This window comes from Dromaius novaehollandiae, chromosome 12, assembly GCF_036370855.1.
Source record: "Dromaius novaehollandiae isolate bDroNov1 chromosome 12, bDroNov1.hap1, whole genome shotgun sequence".
Classification (NCBI taxonomy): Eukaryota; Metazoa; Chordata; class Aves; order Casuariiformes; family Dromaiidae; genus Dromaius; species Dromaius novaehollandiae.
This window is the reverse complement of record NC_088109.1, coordinates 3,132,406-3,147,796: the sequence shown is the minus strand read 5'-3', so window position 1 is coordinate 3,147,796 and position 15,391 is coordinate 3,132,406. Positions and strand designations below refer to the sequence as shown.

The 15,391-nt window shown below is 47.7% G+C and overlaps 1 protein-coding gene across 5 annotated transcripts in view; it reads right to left on the bottom strand.

Moving 5' to 3' along the window:
* LOC112986208 (6-phosphofructo-2-kinase/fructose-2,6-bisphosphatase 4) overlaps positions 1-4,865 on the bottom strand; it is a 48,253-nt gene extending 43,388 nt beyond the window's left edge. The window contains exon 1 of one of the 5 annotated variants that reach the window (XM_064518676.1): positions 4,684-4,865. Coding sequence is in view for 1 of the 5 variants with exons in the window: in XM_064518673.1 (XP_064374743.1) it covers positions 4,405-4,450 (46 nt within the window). In the remaining 4 variants the exon portion in view is untranslated. Of the gene's footprint in view, positions 1-4,404; positions 4,531-4,683 lie in introns of those variants that run through there. The other 4 variants (XM_064518672.1, XM_064518673.1, XM_064518671.1 and 1 more) reach the window with 4 other exon arrangements.
* Between the last annotated feature and the right edge of the window lie 10,526 nt (positions 4,866-15,391).

Sequence of the window (15,391 nt, the reverse complement as noted above, 5' to 3'; positions counted from 1 at the left end):
GGAGCTCTAGAAAAAGATACATTAACACTCCAGAAACCTGGAGAAATGCTCCTTGCAACACAAGCGGAGTTTTTTGCCCGCAAAGCAAACAACAGGGTTAGATGCCCACTCCTAACACAGATGATGTTAGAAGACTGTGTTTCATCTTCCAACGTTGGCCACCCAGCAATTTCCCACCAGCATATAATCATCGATGGACTTGAGATTGCTCACACCGTGTCAGCATTCAGCTAAGCGCACACACAGGATATAACGATTGCACAAAACCAAAACACAAACAAAAACCAGCCCTCACACACTTCCCACTTCCAGCGGGACATAGCTAGTCAAGCTTGGCCGCTTAGGCTTTTCCTTCGGGAATTGCTCCACCGGCTTGGTCTGCATCCCCTCTTACTCCCCCCACAAGCTTCCAAGGACTTTTGAAGTCCCCGACCAATTTGAACCCTATCTGAGGAAGGACAGGGGGTCTCCAAAATATTAAAACCACCTAATTTTCTAATGAAAGCGGGCTACCAAAAGAGAAGAGCTACCCTTCCCATGCTTGCACTAAACCAAGAACTCGCAGAACTACTGGTATAAGTTTTTAAAGTTTCTACATATTCTAACTCCAAACAGAGCATTTTTCAGATAAAAAGCAGCTAGAGCCACCTCCTATGAAAAAACAGCAACATCTTCAGCTGTACCAGGAGCACTTGCTTCCTCCATGGCAAGCGGTGCCCAGCTGCTCGGCCTCGCCAGCCACTTGAAACTTTTTAATTGAACGAGGTCATGAACCCCGGAAAACTCCCCGTTGTTTTGGGCAAGCCGGTTTCACACCCATAATAGAAAAACTACAAAGCTCTTCTATTCGCCCCGCTCCCTCTTCATGCAGCAGGCAAGTGGTGCGGAGCTCCCACCTCCAGGGCGCATCACGGGGCTCCTGGGAACTACGAGCGCTGCTTGTTATCGACCGACATCAGTCAGCGCTCCAGGGACAGGCCATCAGAAAAGAAAGCTGAAGGGGAAGAAAAAGCCAGCCCCAAATGCAAACGCTGCTCTGGCAGTGATAATTGTCAGCAGGAGTGTCAGATGGATTAAAATAACCCCTGCCTGTCGTGTCCCTCAACTAGTTTATGTCAAAGGGGGTGTGTGCGTGTGGTCATATGGATGCTCTGGACTATAAATACATCGCCACAAATATTTTGTCCCTTGCATCACTCAATTTAAGCTACCCACTGGCAAACTGTACGTAACCCGGGGACGAGGAGCTCTTGCTGCTTAAGGAGAACAGTCTCCTTCGCGTGTCTAACACACACACGCGGCACCAGCTCAAGCCAATGCAGTCGCACTGCAGGTTAACACAACTAGAAGTGTGTTATCTGCAGAAATCGCTCTTTGAAACCAACATAAACAAACCAGCATTGTGAAAGATGGCTTTTCCGAGGGAGGCAGAAATAACACGTCTGCCAGGGCATTACCAGCCCTACAATGAACCAGTGGCCGGCACGGTCGTAGCTGCCATATATTAGCTGAAAAGCTGCAGTCCTGAACGCTGCAGGATTAATCCCAGCGCATCGATTCAGATCCCTCCACCCAGGAACGCCGCTTTGCTCCGGCACACATTTACAGAGCCAACAGCCATGCTTGTTTACGCAGTGCCCCTAAAAAGGTTAATGCTTTACCTGATTATACCTTAAGGACCTTTTACGATTAGCGTTCATATTACCATGTGATTAAAATACACGGGCCCAGCTTTCGGCAGGTACCAAGCGAGCCGGGTTGCTGTTACCCGCACAGCACAAGCCAAGCCACCAGCGCCATCCGAGAGAAGCCCCACGCACAATCTGATCCCGCTCCAGATAAATCCCAACCTTCCAAAATTACAATCTGGGTGAAGGAGCGCACGAGTCTGTTGAGCTATAAGCTTTGCCATGCCCCTACTCTGTTCGAGTGCCTTATAAAAATGGAGCAAAACCCAGGAATCAGCTTGACTGGCACCGCTTTAGCTGCTGAAGAGCCCAAGAAAAAAGGCCAGCAAATTCCAAGTTAATTATTCGAGACCGCAGGCATTATTCCTGTGACAAAAGGCTGACAAAATTATTTGACCAAAAATAGGAATAAAAAAGGGGGGAAAAAAAACAGGAAACATACCACTCTTTAGATCTGAGGCTAGTTTCTTCAATGACTTTGAGTTTTGACCCTTTCTTCCACACTTGCCGTGTGACCCTTCCCAAGACACTGCCCCACACAGGACAGGCAAACACAACTCCACTACATTCCCCAAATATAAAAAAAAGCTAGATAAAAATACCATAAAAGAGCAAGAAATCGGGAGTACTACATCAGGTCATGTGTTTCAGGAGAAAGCAGAAATGCTCCTCAACTTCACAACATCTTCCAGGGTTTAATGTTTATGTTAATCTCCAACAGCAGTATGTGGGCACTGTGTTGTGGGCACAGTTTAAGCCCCCCAGAACATGCCATTTCAGGAAGCACCTTAGTGCCCATCCTTACTGCTTTGTCAGCAATCGGATAACAAACACGAGCTGGATTTACTAGATCTCTTATTCATCAGAGTAGAAGGAACATTGATACAATCAAGCCAAGAAAAACACTGCTGTAACCAAGCTATTTTTTAATTAGATGGATGATACATGTAACAAAAGCATTGTGAGAAGTCTGAAAAAAATTAGACCATTTTAATTCAACAACATCCTATCCCTGGTAAGGGTTATATCTGTAACTAGTCCTTCTTCCTAGCACAATGTCCTAATTCCATTTGATCAAATCGGACCTTTTCTCCCACTGACCTCAATAAAGTCCCGAAACAAAATCTTTCGGAAACGTTCTCGGCTTCAGGCCTTCCTCCTGCATAACTATCCCCACACCAATGGTCCCATTAGATGATGCGCCTGTTTAAGGGGATTGGGACCTTATGCAAATGGCTATTACTTTTAATTGCAGCTGTAATTATGGGAGTGCCTAACAGTGAGTAAGGCTCCATTAGGCAAACTTACTGGAAACTGCTCTGCGGCATTTTGAATTGGCGCCAGAAGCCCAACAAATCGGTGTTTATCCAGTTCCATAGTCAGGATTATTAAAGGATTTTCGGTTCAGCCAGAGGGGCACGAGTTGGTCCATCGCAGCATTTCAGGGGCTGAATCGGGATCGCTTTAGTCGAGAGGGTTTGGAAACCATCGGACACTTTTATGGCCAGGGTGAGCGGCCGTGTGGGGCGAGGGCTGGCCCGAGCGCAGCCCTGAGTCACCGGGCAGGAGCCAGGGCAGCTCCGCGCCGCCCACCCGCGGCCACAGCGGCCTCCACCCACCGCTGCTGCTGACACCCAGCTCCTCCCGCGCGAGGAGCCACGGGTGCCAGGGCGGGCCGGCTCTCCAGCCCCACTAGCAGACCTACACGAGATGCGTTGTGCGTCCGCCTCCCCGTCCCACGCCACGGGAGCCCGTCAGCCCCGTGGTGGGACAACGCGGCTCCTTCTTCCCCCAAGCAGCAGGACGCGCTGCCTCGGCGAGGCCGAAGGCGGCTCGGCAGCCCTGCCTCCCCCCAGGCCGTCGGGACACCCCGCCACCGACACTTTCCCGCAACCCAGTGCGGCCCCTGCGCTGCTCTACTATGGAAATAATACTGTCAGCCTATACAGCACCGCTTCGCTGGAAAGGAGGAGAAAAAAAAAGCCCTAAACATAACCAAGAGCAAGTTCAAAATGACTCGGTGTTTTCAAAAGTTTCAGTGAGCGGCACTTCTGCAAGAGCTGTCAGCCTGCATTACCCTAACGGGGCCTGACGCGCGCCAGGCCCCTAAGTCCTCCCAGGCAGCCCTTGGCCAGGACCGTCTCCAAGGGGTTGGTAACCAAACGTAACAGCTGGAGATTTAAAAAAAGAAACAAAATTACGTCGTTTTGTGATGTTGCAATCAGGACTAAGGAACAATACATAACTAGTTGGATTAGCGTTTGCCAAAACACTGATTTTTACAATCTTCCACCGCCAATGCAAAGCATCAGTGCCCGCCAGACCATGGTGTATATATTCCTGCCCACAGGCAGTTAAGGAAAAGGACCTAAAGCAGTCGTTTTCCAGGGGATCTCAGGAAACAAACGCCCACCGGTGCGGCGCTGCTCCCCCCTACCCAACGGCCCCCCACGGAGCTTCCCCTCCCGGGAGCTGCTCCCAGGACGAGCCGCGATTTCGATTTTCCCTCTCCCAAGCCCCAGACACCGGTCACCGTTTCCTTCCCAGCTACCCAAGAACTAAACGCAAATGGGGAAAAAAAGGAAAAAATAACCAAGCCCTCTCCTAAGCCCGCTCCTCCGCCCCACGAGCGCGGCGAAGCCCCGGGACCCCGCGGCGGCCGGGTGCCCCCGGGCCCGGCGCGGCGGGGGGAAGCGGCGCCTCCCGCGGCTCCTACCTGCGCCCCGCCGGCGCTGCGCGCAGCCGCTCCGGCCGCGCCACATCTGCGGCCGCTGCCTCGGCGGCGGCTCCCGGGCGCTGCGCGGGGCTGAGGCGGCGGCGGCCCCCGCCGCGGGGGCGGGCGCTCCGCGGGGCGGGGCGGGGCGGGGCGGGGGGCACCTCCCCGGTGCCGACGGCCGCGACCCGGCCAGGGGAAGCTACTGCTAACCCGCCTGACCGAGCTTCTTCGGGCCAGCAAGTTATTCTTGGAAAAGCGAGGAAAACACCCGAGACTTACCCCGGCGCGGCTCCGGGAGCACCGCACCGCACCGCCCCGCTCCGCTCCGCGCCCGGGCGGGGGAGAGCAGCGAGCCGCCGCCCCGACGGGCGGGCTGCCGCCGCCACCGGCCCTCCCGCCTTCCCCCCGCGCCGGCGCCGCTAGTGCCCTGCTGCCCCTTTAGCCGCTTGTTCCGTTTCTGCTCCGGGAGTTTTGAAAGAGGGACCGAATTAAAAAAATAAATAAATACATAAAAGGGAAAAAAAGAAAGGAAAAGCTGTATTTAAAGAGGGAGGTGGAGTGACCACAACTGCTTTGCAGACCGGGGTCAGAAAGCGGCCACCAGCCTGGTGGGAGAAGGGGCTCGATGATCTCCAGAAGGAAGCACAGGATGCCAGCGACAGTCATGCAGCTTCTTTTCTTTTTTAAATTTGGTCCCTTTTTCCAAAAAGTAGGTCAAGAGTACCTGCTTCTGCGGGTACCACCATGCCTGGTGGGCGAAGGCTGTGTGGGGTCTCAGCCCCGCTCTCGCTGCCCTGATGTACATGACAGCCTTCACCCACCAGGCACGGCCCCACACAGGGCCAGGTGGTGACATGTCCCACAGACAGCCCCCAGCCCAGGTGGGACAACAAGCCAGGGTCCCCAGGAACCTCGTCAGGAGCAGCCCAGCAGCAAGACCACCCCCCAGGAGCCCATTTTTTTAGTCTGGGGGTCCCAGGTGAAGCAAATCAGGGCAATTAATGGCGATTAGTGCACCCAGGGCCCTGCCACACACCAGGAAGGTGAGCTCTGTGCTTAACTCGGCTCAGGTGCTAAACTGCTGTGGGGAGCAGCAGAAGCACCTTGGACAACCCAGCCACTCAGGCTTGGCCATGGCAACCCCCCATCCCCCTAAACTACCCTCATGGTGATATATAAGTGTATAAGCTACCCTGGTTGAACAAGGGCAGGCTGATTTCAAGACATATGGCCTGGTTTTGCTGACAGCACTTTGATTTTATTAATTGGTGCATGTGAGCCCAGTATGAAATAAATCTGCGTGCACCAAAGCTTTAGAGCCATGTTATCTCACCGTTCTGTAAACATGCGGTGTGTCCCCGGGGACGGAAGAATGAAGGACCCGGAGAGGTAACGCTGTGCACCGAAAGCGGTCTTCTCTCCCTCGGGGAGGGGGCAAGCAAGGCTGTCAGCTGAAGAGGGGCAAAATCTAACATGTAGGAAAGCTAAGGGAGCATCAGGCATTTTGTTCCACAGCAAAAAATCAGAATAATTCCCCCTTAACTGTTGAAATTCTTCCTTATTTTTCTCTTAAACTCGGCATGCAGTTTGTCTCTACCTCAGCAGGAGGTGTTTTATCTACCCATACACCGTTCTTCTCCAGCCCAGACTCCCTCAAAGCGAGATCAAGTCCCTTAGTTTACTATTTCAGACTAGGTGACAGATTTCAGACTACAACGGGTAATCAAAATATTATTGCCGTGCTGTTTTTGTCTGGGAATGATCTGACCTTCTAAAACTTTAGCTAACAAAGTACAGCTTCTTAAATGTTAAATAGTCACAGAAGATAGTCACATGAAAGAAAGGGGTTTTTCTCTAGACATAGAGTATTACATGCTTATCTCCAGATAATGATGCCTCCTGTAATGAGGAAACTTGGAAGCCGAGGTCACCACATTGCACAATATCACTTCCTTGAATTTTGTGTAATGTGACTCAGACCTGAGGATTGAGCTGCTAAAAGACTGAAATGGTTAAGACAGGCAAAAGGGGGCAAAATCGCCGTGGCTTGACCTTGGCTGGCCTTAGAGGGGTTTATTTGCCATTCATGGATGTCTGTGGCAATAGTGTCAACGTATTTCTTGCTTGAGCCTTGCTGGAGTTGAAACGGCTTTGGGGATCCCCGCATGACCACTGGAAGCTCCACATCCCTTCGCTCTCGCAGCCACATGCGACGAAGGCCATAGATTAAATGAGAGGTTTGGCAGCCTGACTGATTAGAGACGGATGCAAGAGAACAGCCTGGCCCCAGACTTCAAAAATGGTACTAAGGTTTTGACATTATCTAGGAAGATTATTAAAGTTGTTGGGAAACCATATATTCATCCAGTTTTAGACTGTATCAAAGAAAGCGGTAACCCATATAGAAACCCCTTTGGAAATGCGCTGTTTGGAAACTGGAGGTGACCAAGGGGGAAAGAAGTTCCACCATTGCCGTAAAGTTAAGGAATGACCCTCTCTTCTTTTGGGGGAGCTGCCAAAGTCAAACCCAGTTCCTTGTGAAGCCCCTGGGGCACAGAACAGCTTCTTGATGTGCCTTAATGCAAATCTTAGTGGGGTAAGTAGAGTCTTCTACTGTGTCTATCTTCTGGACAGTTCATAATCCTTCTTAACTCCCTATGATTTAATCTGAAGTATTAATACCTCATTTGCTTTATCTTTGTAAGAAGCTTAAGTCACTTTACATAACTGTGGCTTTTTCTGCATTCTGAAGCTTTGTAGCTCCACTGTGAACAGCCTGGGGCACGGTGCAGACATGGCGCGTGCGTGTAACCACCAGGTAGCTAATGCCCTTCGAGGGCACAGCATTTACCACTCCTGTCTCTGGCATGGATAATAAAGCTCAAAACTCGATTTAGGTAGCCCTGTTTTCGGTACAAGGCTCCTCCTGGGTTGGAGCATTGCCCGCTTCTGGAAGTTGTTGGCTTGGGAGTTTCTACATAGCAAATGTCCTGCAGTTGCAGGCCCTTGGGAGCGGGGCGAAGCCCTCAGCCTCGTCTGCTCTCTCCTTGAAACATCTTATAATTGTGGTTTCTGGGCTTCGTGAAATCTTTTCCCTTAAAGAAAAGGAAAAAAAGTGGCATTTTGGGCTGCTAGGGTGAAACAGCGCAGGCAGTAGACAGAGCCAGCAATGGAGTTAAGAGAGCTGGGCACTGGAGCAGCAGTCCTGCAAGCTCCTCCTTCCGCTCTTGGCCTTGGAAATGACAAAACCCCAGCAGAAACACACAACCGCAAAAATTCCTCGTGGGCTTCATGTCGGTAGGAGGTTTCAAAGTGACCCCCTCTCCCACCCGGCCAGTGAGCAGTAGCTCAGTAATTGAGCAAGAAAGTTCAACTACTCTTTCGGCAGAGGAGAAGGTCCTGAGCAGCAGTTGTGGAGGAGGCCAACAGTCAGCAAAGGCTGAAGGCCGGTGCCCTGCTGCAGGTCACACAGGGTCCTCGGCAGATTCTTTCAGTGGTTTTTGTCTTGTAGTTAACTCTGTTGCTCCTCCTCCACGGTTTTCTTTAAGGTGGGTAAACCGACCTCTGCGTTCAGCCCATGCGACGCTCCTCCTATTGTCTCGTGACGACGAGGCTTGTCAGCTCTCGTCCCAGACAGCTTGGCTTGTGCAGACAGTCGCGCTCGCACCAAAGCTGTGCTCTAGGATAGTAATTCACAGAGCACTTCAGTGCGGCGTATTAAATCAGTGATAGCCAATAGAGTTTTTAATTAAGAGAATCTCTAGAAACTTGGATTAAACCCAAAATCTCAGTCAACCATTAGCTTTGGCCTAGCCTATTGCCTGCGCAAGTATGACTCAAGGAAGGATTAGTTAATTAAGCAAGTGTAGTTATGGACAGATTCAAGAACAAAAATCAGGTCATTTATTTCTGTTTAGGAAGACTGTGCAGGAGAGAAGGGGGAGAGTTCAAGACAAGCACTTACAAGATTTCTGCCTGTGATATTTGGACCGAGCTTGTTTTCAGATAAGCTGTGCAAGCAGGGTTATTCGTTACGAAAATGTTTGACTTAGTCCTGTGCCCCTGTTAAAAATGGCTAAATCCCAAATGTTTCCACACTTATGACCATGGAAAATCTTTAAATCCCTAAATGTGCTTTTGCAGCCTCCAAAATCTACTGCCCAACTTGTATTTCTACCCTGAGACTAAAAAAAAGGCCACGAAATGTAACTTATCTGTAGCCTCTCAACAAGTGAAAACATCTAATCAGTCCTACCAGAACAACTTAGCCATGTCAAGCTTCAACCTGAATTTCCTCCAAACGCCTGGGAAGTCGGTGGGGCTATCGACTGCTGTTTTTGCAAGTTACATTTCTTCTACTTCAGAGTAGTGTCAGCCAAGGGTCTCTATCTCTGGGTGACACTAACTTAAAGATGGGTAAGTCCAATGAGATATTTGCGACAGTATTTTAGCTGGGTTACAGTAAGGTCCCACAGCTTTAGTCGGAGGGTTTAATCTCTCAGCCTTGACCCTTTTATTCTGTTAAATGTCTTGGGAATTGCGTAGAGGTAAGGCTGTATTGCATTCACTGCTGAGCCAGGCAACACCAAATTCACAACCCTGAACCTTCACACCAAATTCATTCTACCTCAAAGTAATTATTGATTCAACAAATTCTTTAAGTGAATCAGCAAAGCAAACTAAACAAGCGTTGGTATATTAAATAAAAGGCAACGCGTGTTTTCCAGTGGGAACACGTGGTTTTCAACGCAGCATCTATTTTCATGACAGAAATTTCCCAAACTGCTCCATCTAATGAATTCTGATAGGGTAGCAGAGGTGCAGGGCAAAAGAACTGGCCAAGGATAACCCAGAACTCTGTCCAGCAATGCAAGGGGTTACAGCTATTGGCTTCTTCACTGGAAATTATGATTAGTAATCTGTCAAATCATTTTATTTCCCCGAGAAGGCAGTCAATCAAATGTAGGACAGTTTATGTGAATGTACGCTTTGCTATAGCATCCAGAGCTTGCTTTAAAACTCAACGCAGAGACTCCTCGGAGGACTTGAGGAGCACAGGCATTTTGAAGCATGGGTTGGCTGTATGCTTAACATGCCATGGGAGGAGGATTATCTCTCACGGTGTTTTACCCAGGGCAAAAACAGCTCCAGTAGAGTCAGTTCACAAGGCCTTACTCTTGCTAATGCCCAGACCCATTGCTGGAAGGTTTAAAAATGACTGAGAAAAGTAGGACAAGCTTCCAAACGCAGAGGCATTTCTGTTTATATAACCTAAAGCTGGGTCCAGTGTTTATGCTGGATGTTTAAACACTTGTCAGGAGCCAGCAAATCATGTTTCAGGCTTTAAATATTTCAGAGTAATTTCTGAAATTGTTGTCTGTTGACTCAGGGAAATAACTGCTAGTTTCCTTGCTCATACTCTGAAACAGGATCCGCATGCAGCCACATCCAAGAGAACGGCAGAGTCTGTGGTACCCACAGCACATTTTAGATCTTGCCCAGAAATGCCTGAGCGAGAGGAAAGATTAGAAGGGGGTGGTTTTCAAACACAGAACCCAAACACAAAGAGACCATAAAGAAAAGCCACTTTCGTCTGGATAACAAGAGCTAGAAGATCATTCACTCAAGTCAATACTGCTCTGAGGGAACAAAAGATGAAACTCAAACTGAGCCATGTTTGGGGAGGAGGTACAGGGTTGTACTGAAACCTCACCTCTGAAACTACTTAGGTAGATAGTGCCATTTCGGTTTTGAACCACTATCCAAAGGTTAGCTTATACATTGCATCTCAAAGAGAGGGTGCAAGTTTTATCTGATGTATTAATCAACAGGAACACAACGAAGGCTTGTGCATGGCCTTGATGGTATTGGCCTGTATGAGGGTACGCTTTACTCAAGGCCAACGGCATAGCCTCCGTTGCTCTAGGCAGCATATCAAGCTGCTGTCGCAAGCAAGCAGCTTTGGAGGTGATCTTCTTGCCTGCTCTTACTGCTCCCTTGTTTCTCTAAAATGTCCATCTCTAAGCTCTCTTAACCACACAGTTAGCGGCTCACTGGTAGTTTTTGATACATCAGATTGGTAGCTGGTGAATAGCTAGGTGACCTTTCTGTAACTGCAGCTAAATAAAACAACCAAAACAGCTTCCTAGATGCATGTTTATACGTATCCACGTTTCAGCTTTAGATGGAAAGACCATCCCCACTAAGCTCCCAGATGGAGTCCTGCCTCCTCTCTGCTTGTCATGCTGTTGGATCAAACTTGTGTTGGATTCGACTCGCTCTTTTGTGCATTGAGAGTTTCATAATCACTTAACGCAGCCTTACATCAGGCCAGTAGTGCGAATGCATTGCTGTCCACTTCTTATCCCTGGCGCTGTGTCAGTTGATGTTCAGCCTGCCATTGCTCACTCTTTCAGAAATCTCAGCCAAGAGAACATAGCTGTTCACACTCTTCTAAAGCCACCAAGCTGGCGTTGATTGCCAGTATCTTAAAAAAAAATGAAGAGAAGAGAAGAGAAGAGAAGAGAAGAGAAGAGAGAGAAGAGAAAGGAGGACTCCGCACTCGTCTGTGTTCCTTTAGCTGTAGCATGCTTGTAGCTCACCTTGAACCTCACGCAAAGCAACCTGAGATGGGCACCTATGCACAAGAGTGTCACTAGCCTCCACTGCAGATGGTCAATGAGAATAAAAGGCGTTTTAAACATCCACATCCTGACAATTTAATTTCAAGCCGCACAATTACCGACTCCATTTGGGAAGGATTTGTTTCTTCCAGAAGAGCTTTGCGCTCCTGTGCCCTGTTCTAAGCAGCCAAAGGCTGCAGGACAAATGGTAGCTCAGTTCCCAGCTGCAGGGACTCCAGGGCAAGTGGTCTGACACAACCTGCTTCCTATCTTTTGATTTTAGTCATGACTTTTGTTGAAAGCTCTGTAGGAAGTGAAATGCAACAGTGAATGATACCTGATCAGGTATCAGAACAAGTGGTGAGTTCTCAAAACACACAGTTAATTCTGTAAGACAGACAATTGCATAAAAATTCCTGCTCATCTAGCCAAATCGAGACAATGTGCAATCTTTCTCAATATCAAGAAACTGAGTCTGAAGGATCTTGTTATCGTTAGCTCTTAAATCAATATCTCCAGCAGAAGTGGAGGAGTTCTGTACCATAAGCTGATTCCCACCGTTGGCAGGAGGATCAGCAGGATAAATCTCAGTCTCCATGACAATTAGATTGCATTCCCTAAATTACACTGTCCTCGTTAGTCCAGCTGCCTTTAATGTAGGCATTTTCCATTGAAACATAATAAGTCCTACTCCCCTCTATATCTTTGACTAATGGCGGTTAAAACACTTGCCAGTTTCTGGCGGACTCTCGTTCTGATTTGCCCCATGAGATTACCCCACTCTAACCTGCTGTATCAGCAGTTTGCATTAAGGAGGCACCTGCAGGAACTAAGATTTCATTCTCCTTGGTCATGGTCAGTAGCTCTGTGCCGAAGTGACCTGATATCCTTCGTCACCTCTCTGGGGCAGCTCTAGCCTATGCGGTGTCCAAGGCTGGCAAGACTAACGTGATGCATGTGGTTATTAGAGGCACTTGAGAAAACCGCACAGGGCAAGTCAGGATCTCGGAAGGGAGACGTGTGAGCCCACGCTCACAGATTACCCTCTTGTCCATCTAGCTGCAGACATGAGTTAATGTAAAGACACAACTGAAAACAGTGTCGTGGCTTCTGACTAACAACAATATTGGCAATTTCTCAATCTTCATTCATTTTGACATTTTTAATAAGGAATGAAGCAGAAGAGAACTTTTCTTGTTAGCTAATTAATAGGCTTCTGTTTTCCAGCTTTATCTGAAAAACCTGTTTTGAAGGGCTTCTTTCCTTCTGTTTTATGCAAGGCTTAATCTAAGCCTTGCTCTTCAGCTAAGCTGTTTTTATGACCTAGTCATATCAAAGCATTAAAGGCTTCTCACTGTTCATGTCTTCATTCTAGGTCCTCACACAGGTTTTCTAGTTTCGGAACAGACATCCATTCAACTGTTGTTGTTTGGGGTAGTTACCTACATGAAGTACTTGAGTACATTTTGGAGATAATATGGCTTAAGCTATCTAGAAGGAAAATACTCATTTGTTGAAAAGAAAAACTAGGGTAGTTTTAAATGGCCGATTTTTAGTTTAGAAACCTACTGCCCATACGTCTTGAAGCAGCATGTGGAAAAAGACTAGAAAACAGTTTTACACCAGTTCTCTGACTGTGTAGAGGAGGGAGTCCTGGGGGCACTTCACGTTGCTCCTTTGGCCTGAGCACAGAAAATGCACGGGAAAACCCAGCAAGCATCCAGCAGTTACCTGGCGGGACTGTGTACAACCCCTTACTAACGTCTAATCCTCCCAGTCAGGAGGAGAACAAGCTAAACTGTGCGATATCCAGTATCTCAGTACCTTTAAATGTACTGTAAGAAGCAAGGACTGAGGAACAACTTTACTTTAGGATGAATAAACCTGTTACACCCATTTAAAACTAATATTTGAAGGCGACGACCTGTGTTGGTTCCCAAGCTTGCATTATTTCAACAACCAAACAAAGCTGGCCTGTGTTTCCAGCCTGGCTTTTAATTTAGACAAGCCGCAAGCCAGCACCGACGCCAGTTTCTTGCAGCACAACCCCAGCATCAGAGAGTGCTGCAAGCCAAGGGGAGACGTCTCCTTCCTGCCTCCTGGTGCCCGTTTCAGCGCTTAGCTCGGTCAGGGGAAGAAGGTAAATGTCTGTGCGCTACGGAAGTCCAAAACCGACCCCAGGTACTCAATAGCTGCTCAGAAGCTCAACACTTGAAGCACGTTAAATGGCAAAAAGCTCCAAACGCACGCATGTGCTGTCCTTCCGGCATAAAGAGGACTTGAGAATCATAGCCGCTTGCTTTCCATGAATTGAGCGGTGAACTTTGCTTCTAATTTTCTCTATTATTTGATATATAGCAAATATTATTTTTTCAGTGGGAGATATGAGTGCAAGAATTCCTGCGAACATTGAGTTGAATCACATTCTCCATTAAAAAGAAAAAAGAAAGATAATATTGTTTCCTGTAATCAAATACAGGTATTTACCAAGCTATCTGTATAACGATTAGATCAGATAATTCATTCTGGGCCAAAATCCAATCATGACTAATTGGGAGGGGGGGGGAAGTACCAGCTTGGCAAACAGCTCGGGAGTCAGCCAATACGCATTTCCGAAAACTGCGATGGGGGAATTTGAAGACCGAATCACATCTCCATTATTACCTTATTAGAGCCTCATTGAATGTAATAAAAAGTAATGAACAGACCAGATGCCTTGGGTAGATCTGAGGAAGTCAAATGGTTGTTACCGGTGCCTGTAGGAGCGTGGGGGGGACTTACAGCACCCGGTTATTTCAGCCGGGAGGTGGGTGTTCGTCCCCTGGCGTAACGGCGGGGCAGACACCGCGTGCGGGCAGCGCGCAGCATTGACGTGGTAATACCCATCCACGAGCTCTCCCCGGTTACGCGTGCCCCGGGAATTTACCTCGGTGCCGAAAACGCTCTGAGTTGCTCAGCAAAGCCTAGCTCACGCTTTTCAGGTTGGCAGGAAAGGCCGCCTGCAAAGCTCACTCTTGGGCTTGGTGGTTTATGTCGGGCGATGAGAAGCTAGGCGCAATGCTTAGTGCCTCCTCTTAAGACTAACGGCACCTGAAGTTATTCAGATGAGTAATGCAATTTATTGCTACTTTTAAACTCTCATCCATTTAATTTCTCTTGGCATTTGTGAAACATCAAGATCTCCTTAAGTGTAAACTGCCTTGAGGCGCAAGTGAAGAGAGAAGCTCGGAAAAACTGGAAAGAGGATTAACATATCTGTTTGCACTGCACAGTGAATTTCTCTCCCTTTTATTTAATATTTTAAGGTCAGTTAACAAGCCTAATAAAGTCCTTTGGGAGGAACTTAGTCCATAATGTACTAAGGCCATATTAAATGGCAGGCTATTACCTTCTGTCAAGAACTGAGCTACACTCCTACTGTGGTCAAGATGATTACTATTCCTGGCCTCTACTTCTAGTTTTGTACACAATTTTCAGGATGTAAGAAATGCAAGTTATTAATAAACTCTTTCAGAACAGGAGCAACACTTACATTTTTGCAACATCTTCCTAAATGTTGCTAGCGGGCTGCGGGTAGCACAGTGCTTCGGTCACAGCAGGCACCCACTGATCTGTCCCTGTCTGAGACATTTGGGATGGCTGTGATGAACGCTCACGTACACATGCCCATACACAAGAGTTTCTTGGAAACAATATTTTACTTTACCTGCAAGGTTTTGGAGTTTCTTGTCCTTCCGTCGATAACGCAAAGTCCTTTGCTGTTTTAGGGTTTGCTTAAAAACATCCATTTTCAAATCCTTTGTCTGGAGGGTGCCTCTTTTCTTCCTACCTTTTTATGCATAAAGTGGGTTGTGAAGCTTTGGTAACCTTCCAAAGAAAGAACACGATATTGTTCATTAATTTAACGTAACAAAGACATGTCCTAAGAAATCAGAATCCTTAAAGTAATATTTTGAGCTAGTTTTTCAGCAGAGGTCTAAGCATGTTAACAGTTAATTCATATTATTACTGGTATTTGACAATGCAATACAGTAATTTACTAGTGAAAAAGACTTTCAGGAAAGGCATCCTCACAATAAGCCACCACACAATGTCATTTCTCCAGTCCTGTCAGCATAATTATTAGCTGCGTTCCCTGCCTGGCTCGTATTATGCAGCACAGCCTGAAGAAGGTAAGCCATCACCCTCCATCAAAAGCAAAGCTCCGTTCACAGGTAATTTGGGCCTTTGCTCCTGCAAACACTTGACCATATTTTGCTTTAATCATGCAAGTAATTCACTGAGATGGTTACTTTTATTCTTCTGGCCGACCATGTGCATTGACAACGACGGGGCTGGAGTGCGATTCTTCCCACTGCTCCTGA